At 38.8% G+C, this 7,500-nt stretch overlaps 2 protein-coding genes across 5 annotated transcripts in view; one reads left to right on the forward strand and one right to left on the reverse strand.

Moving 5' to 3' along the window:
- The window catches only part of cmtm3 (CKLF-like MARVEL transmembrane domain containing 3), a 94,122-nt gene that overhangs the window by 2,578 nt on the left and 84,044 nt on the right, over positions 1-7,500 (forward strand). Inside the window, exons 2-5 of one of the 2 annotated variants that reach the window (XM_060859406.1) lie at positions 121-276; positions 2,614-2,709; positions 3,031-3,145; positions 3,242-4,443. In XM_060859406.1, coding sequence (XP_060715389.1) covers positions 121-276; positions 2,614-2,709; positions 3,031-3,145; positions 3,242-3,270 — 396 coding nt within the window. In that variant the 3' untranslated portion in view covers positions 3,271-4,443. Of the gene's footprint in view, positions 1-120; positions 277-2,613; positions 2,710-3,030; positions 3,146-3,241; positions 4,444-7,500 lie in introns of those variants that run through there. The other variant, XM_060859407.1, reaches the window with a different exon arrangement.
- Positions 4,485-7,500, reverse strand: part of cmtm4 (CKLF-like MARVEL transmembrane domain containing 4) — a 29,706-nt gene continuing 26,690 nt past the window's right edge. For all 3 annotated transcript variants that reach the window (XM_060859404.1, XM_060859403.1, XM_060859405.1), the window contains exons 4-5: positions 7,061-7,159; positions 4,485-6,969 (exon numbers count right to left, since the gene is read on the reverse strand). In XM_060859404.1, the coding sequence (XP_060715387.1) occupies positions 6,817-6,969; positions 7,061-7,159 (252 nt within the window). In that variant the 3' untranslated portion in view covers positions 4,485-6,816. The remainder of the gene's footprint in view (positions 6,970-7,060; positions 7,160-7,500) is intronic.

Raw genomic sequence — 7,500 nt, forward strand, 5'->3', positions numbered from 1 at the left:
TACTCTATGAACATAGACATCTGAAATACAGACCACAGGATCAGGAGTATAATCTAAGACTTGTGTAACATGTTTGTCTCTGAGCTCAGAATCATTCAGACTTTCTTTTTTTCCCTCCAGATTTCATCCTTCATCAGTTTTGTGTGTTTTTGTGCTTCGACAGCAGCAGCGTTCGTCACTGCTCCTCTATTGGCCTTCATCTCTGCTCTGCTCATCCTCTTCGCTCACTCCATCAAATTTAACCAAAGATTTAAAGGCTTTCACTGGCCACTGATGGTGAGACACACACACACACAAACTGTATACACATTACACACACAGTGCACACTATATACACACAGTACACACTATATACACACAGTACACACTATATACACACAGTATGCACACAGTACACATTACACACAGTACACACTATATACACACAATACACACTATATACACACAGTATGCACTACACACACAGTACACATTACACACAGTACACACTATAGACACACAGTATGCACTACACACACACAGTACACACTATATACACACAGTACACACTATACACACACAGTATGCACTACACACACACAGTACACATTAAACACAGTACACATTACACACACAATATGCACTACACACACAGTACACATTACACACAGTACACATTACACACACAGTATTCACTACACACACAGTACACAATACACACAGTACACAATACACACAGTACACATTACACACACAGTACACACTATATACACACAGTATGCACTACACACACAGTACACATTACACACAGTACACACTATATACACACAGTACACACTATATACACACAGTACACACTATACACACACAGTATGCACTGCACACCCACACACACACAGTACACATTACACACAGTATACATTACACACACAGTACACACTATACACACACAGTATGCACTACACACACAGTACACATTACACACAGTACACACTAAACACACACACACACAGTACACATTACACACACAGTATGCACTACACACACAGTACACATTACACACACAGTACACACTATACACACACAGTACACATTACACACAGTACACATTACACACACAGTATGCAGTACACACACACACAGTACACATTACACACAGTATGCACTACACACACAGTACACATTACACACAGTACACACTATACACACACAGTATGCACTACACACACAGTACACATTACACACAGTACACACTATACACACACAGTATGCACTACACACACAGTACACATTACACATAGTACACACTATACACACAGTATGCACTACACACACACAGTACACATTACACACAGTACACATTATACACACAGTACACAATACACACACAGTACACACTATATACACACACAATACACACTATATACACACACAGTACACATTACACACAGTACACATTATACACACAGTACACACACACACAGTACACATTACACACAGTACACATTATACACACAGTATGCACTACACACACACAGTACACATTACACACAGTACACACTATACACACACAGTATGCACTATACACACACAGTATGCACTATACACACACAGTATGCACTATACACACACAGTATGCACTACACACACAGTACACATTACACATAGTACACACTATACACACAGTATGCACTACACACACACAGTACACATTACACACAGTACACATTATACACACAGTACACAATACACACACAGTACACACTATATACACACACAATACACACTATATACACACACAGTACACATTACACACAGTACACATTATACACACAGTACACATTACACACAGTACACATTATACACACAGTACACACACACACAGTACACATTACACACAGTACACATTATACACACAGTATGCACTACACACACACAGTACACATTACACACAGTACACACTATACACACACAGTATGCACTATACACACACAGTATGCACTATACACACACAGTATGCACTATACACACACAGTATGCACTATACACACACAGTATGCACTATACACACACAGTATGCACTACACACACAGTACACATTAAACACAGTACACATTATACACACAGTACACACTACACACACACAGTACACATTACACACAGTACACACTATACACACACAGTATGCACTATACACACACAGTATGCACTATACACACACAGTATGCACTACACACACAGTACACATTAAACACAGTACACATTATACACACAGTACACACTATACACACACAGTACACAATACACACACAGTACACATTACACACACAATACACACTATATACACACACAGTACACATTACACACACAATACACACTATATACACACACAGTACACATTACAGACACAATACACACTATATACACACACAGTACACATTACACACACAATACACACTATATACACACACAGTACACATTACACACACAATACACACTATATACACACACAGTACACATTACAGACACAATACACACTATACACACATTGTACACACTATACACACACACAACATTTAAGAAAGCCAAAAAATATTTAACTTGATCATCTCTAGTTTGTTTTTATTCATTCAGGATTTTTTGCGCTGTATCACCGCCTCCATCGTCTTCTTTATCATCTCCATCATGGCCGTGTCCAAATATCCAGACGGATCATCTAAAGCTGCAGGAGTGAGTGAGACACTTACACACACACACACACACACATATACACACACAAATACAAGTTTACAGTACAAGAATAAAATACAGTCTTTACATTTTGAGAATAAAATAATAAAATTTTTCTGTGGTGAAGCTCCTTGTTTGTGATCTGCAGTGTTTTGTGTAATTTTCTGGGCTGTTCCAAATACCACATTGTTCCCTCCAGTTAATCACAAACATCTAAAAGACTCAGTGTGAGTCTGCACTATTTAGTGAACATTGTTTAGTAGTGCACGCTGCATTAGGGGGACAGTGTTGAAGTGTGTAAACTGGACTGTGGCTCTGAAGGTGTTCGGGTTCATCGCCACCATCGTGTTCGCCCTGGATTTTTATTTCATCTTTAACGAGCTCGCTGACTTCCTGAAGGGCGGCGGCTCTAACGAGGAACCTCAGGAAAAACAAGGTGATTAAAGTTCTCTTTCACTTTTCTGTTATATTACAGACATGTTTTCCCTTTCGCTATTTTATCTCTCTGTTTCTTCTCGGCTGTGTGACTCAGACGCTGACTCAGACTCTGACTCGGATTAAAGCTGTGACTGGGACCTGAAGGACCCTGGAGAGGAGACCACTTCAGTGCCTGAAGGGAGATCAACATTACTAAAGAATTACTAAACACACACACACACACACACACACACACACACACACACAGTGAACATGTCCTGTGACCGTATAACCTTCAGTGCCTATATAGGCCTGGACACTTCTCAATATGTCAATAATTCTAATTCCTTTCAGGAAGGTAAGAAACCTTTAGGACACAGAACCCTGTCTGAGGGACAGACTGAAGAACCTTCACACTGCTGCAAAGAACCCAAACCATTTTCATGACCTAAAGCCTTAAAAACAATGTTTAGTGTGTGTGTTTTTGTGTGTGTTTTTATGTGTGAAGGATTTATAAAAGTTTTTTCTATATTTGTAATGGAGTTGATGAGACCTGTGAATGCTTGTGTGTCAGATGGGTGTCTGGTCACATCCCTCTGTCCTGGACATGTGTGTGTTTGTGTGTGAGCAGTGCGACAATCTCCACCCCAACTCTGTGGTTCTGAAACTTTCGTTGGTCTCTATCTTATGAAAGGTGTTAAGAACAGTGTTAATAATTAACATGAACAATGCTAAATTGAAGCCATATCGTTTTTGTAAGGATGTTGATTGTACAGTTACACGTCTGAGTGGAGAAATCTTTTATTATCACACAGTTAAGTCATACAGTAACGTCTGTCTTGTTAGGAAACGTAGCTGGATTTATCTGTTAGCTCCACGTTAGACACCAGAGTGAGCGACAGTGAGGAGACACTGAGAGAAAGGTAGAGTTTGTGTTGTGTCCCATTCACCAAGATGGGAAAGGGGCGGGGCTTAAACTGTACTGCCGTCAGCCACTAGAGGGCCTTTTAGAGACATTTCAGTGTCACAGTTAAACCCGTTACTGTGTCTGCTCATATCACTGCTCTATAACACCTTTATAACAACGTCCTGTTACACTGCTCTGTACTGCAGCATTTAATCTCACTCTACGTTCACATTATCTTCATCACCGTCGTTATTATTATTACTTTTGCACAATCAGCATCATTTTATTTTACTACTAGCTGAATGTCTGTTTTCTGTTTTTAACCCGAGATGTGTTTTGATTAATAAAACAGGATTTTATTGTTTTGTTGAAATCATAAATATAATAAACATTTAAAAAGAACAGAATAAGCAGCTGAGAACTGGGATTTCTATAAAAACATAAATAACAGTTGCATTCGAACAAAATTTATTCATTTCACAAACGAGAGAATTTCAGTAAATGAGTGTGTAAATAGACACAGCTCTATAAATACAGATCTGAGAGCGTCTGTGTTCCTGTTTAAAACATCACAGTGTCGGATTATTGAGCCTCAGATTACAGACTTCAATTAAAAAGGGATAAATAATTAACTGTTACAATCAGATATTAATTGATCAATAAAACCTCTAAGTGAGGAGGAGTGTGTCATTACATAAAGCACAATAAAGATGAAATCACACACACACACTCACACAACACTCACACAGCACATTACACACAACACACTCACACAACACACACACAGCACACTGGCATGTGATCATACCTGAATATTTGTAGTGCAGAAATCAATTAATGTTTGATAATTTTAGTCATCTGCTTTTTTAATTTCATAGAATTTTGTTGTATTTTTACAGGTTTAGCCCAATTTTTTTGAAGTAGCTAAAATGCCAACAAAGCACTCAAATGCAAGTAAGTAGATTAAGCGACTAGTCCTGATGACTGTGGCTAAGGAAATATGCGAGTGCCCGACCAAAGCTTACAGACGTTCCGTCAGAATTAACATAGCTTTTAAGAGGCTATTTTGAGATTTGAGTGAAAGTGACTCCACCCATTGCCCTATGTATAGCAGCACAGCTATTCACAGCTAGCAGCAAATCACAAACTCTAACAGCACAAATGTTAACAAGCAAATACTAGCTGACAAAATAATCCCATCACTAATGACTAGCGCAAAGCCCATTATCTGAGACTGGTTAATTAGCATCAAAGCTTCACTTCAAAACTCTTAAGCTTTATTCAGTAAAATAGAGACGGGATACAGAGACGAGGTACAGAGACGAGGTACAGAGACGAGGTGTAGGGATGAGATACAGAGACAAGGTTTAGGAACGAGATACAGAGACGAAGCGTAGAGACGAGATACAGAGACAAGGTTTAGGGACGAGATACAGAGATGAGGTGTAGAGACGAGGTGTGCAGACAAGATACAGAGACGAGGTGTAAGGACAAGGTGTAGGGACGAGATACAGAAATGAGGTGTAGGGACGAGATACAGGGACGAGATACAGAAACGAGGTACAGAGACAACAGACTGTTTCATTTTTAAAATCCACATTATTGCTTTTAAATCTATAAAACCATGTAGAAGGGGACTGTATAAAATACCCTGCTGGTTTGTTGATGACATCATACCATAACCTTCTGATTGAGGTTGAGGACAAGTGTTGACACATAAGCATCTCACACGCATACATCTAGAACAGGGACAGAAGATTACTATGTAGTGCACACTACAGGGAGGAGGTAATGAAACACCGCAACACTGAAATTATCTTACACACACACACACACACACAACAGGACAAATCAAACAGGAAGGAACACACACAAAGTAAAATATAAAATTAGTACCAAAAGAACAATTTAAAGATAAAATAAGACAAAACAGTTACAAAGTGTTTACAGTCTGATCCAAATATTAAGAGTCAAAACAAAAGGTTGAGTTTTATATCAATTCGTTGTAGTTAATAATTTACTGACATCACAGAGTTTTTCTTTCTTTTCTATTTCTGTATTCTTTATCATAATCTGTGAAGAGAGCAAATGGTAAAAAATAGAAACTCACACACTATTAGATATCCAAAAGACTAAAACTAGCTCAAATGCTAACTACCCTCACAGATACCCCTCAGTGATGCTGGTGACTGCAGAAGAGTAACAACAGAAACATTAGCTGTTAGTTCACACATTTAGAAACTATTCAAAACACTAGTCTAAATGTTCAGACTTATCAACTGGCTGAATTTCTAATTATTAGCACTGCTTACAATGATTCATCTAAAATGTAGAGACTGAAACACTAGTTCATGAATAATCTCTATCACTAGTGTTAGCTAACAGTAACTAGCCAAAACACTAGCAAATAGCTCTTAACTGAGGAATCATTCCACACATTAACAGATAATCAGAAAGATTAGCACAAACACACTGAGCTAGCTGAAACATTAGCCCTAGTACAGATAATAGTGTTTAATCACTCGCAAATTAGTGAATTGTGTGTTAGCAATTTGCTCAAGTGGAAAAATAAAAAAAGAAAAACAAACAGAATTTAAAACTCAGAAAGATAAAAAAAAACAGAAAAAAAAACAAAAAGAGAAAAAAAAACATTTTGAAGCATAAACACATAAATCACACACACCTTCTGAATTAGTACATGATTAATGTTTATAATAAAGTGTTTAGTGTGAGTTTGTGTGTTTAATGTGTGAGATAAATGTGTGTCTGTTTATGTGTGTGTGTTATTCAGGTCGTGCTTCCACTTCACTGCGCGAGGCCGTCCGGGCACGTGTGTACTCGCTGGTCTGTAGGGGACGCTGGTCTCCTAAGCGCCACAGTCTCACACACACACCTGTGTTAACACCATACACCAACATCAACACAAAGCCAAAGATCTGTAACACACACACACACACACACACACACACATTTAGAGAGTGCATCAGAGTAAGGAGTAATTAAATGAGAAATGAGTGATCTGGTTACCACAGCAGCGATTTCTGCACCACTCTGGTGATTGAGTGCCGCTAACACCACTGAGGCGCTAAAGAAGAACAGCGTGGAGCAGGCAGCGTTAATCAGGTCCTGTACACACACACACACACACACACACACACACACACACTTCAGACTTTTCTACATTATATACAAGATTGGCTATGAATAGTAAATACACTGGTGTGTGCTCTGATTTGCTGAGCGATTATAACACAGCGTATAGAGGAGTGTATGTGTGTATCACCGCTCTGATTGGCTGATACTGAACACCTGACTTTACTGGGGTGAGAGAATAACAGCGCCTACACCACAGCTCCACCTCAGAGATTCAAAAGCAGGAAAAAGCTGAAAGACTTTAAGCAGGGAAGAAAAATTCTCCCTTAATGAGAATAACACACACACACACACATACACACACACACACAGCT

Source organism: Tachysurus vachellii, chromosome 23 (genome assembly GCF_030014155.1).
Source record: "Tachysurus vachellii isolate PV-2020 chromosome 23, HZAU_Pvac_v1, whole genome shotgun sequence".
Lineage (NCBI taxonomy): Eukaryota > Metazoa > Chordata > Actinopteri > Siluriformes > Bagridae > Tachysurus > Tachysurus vachellii.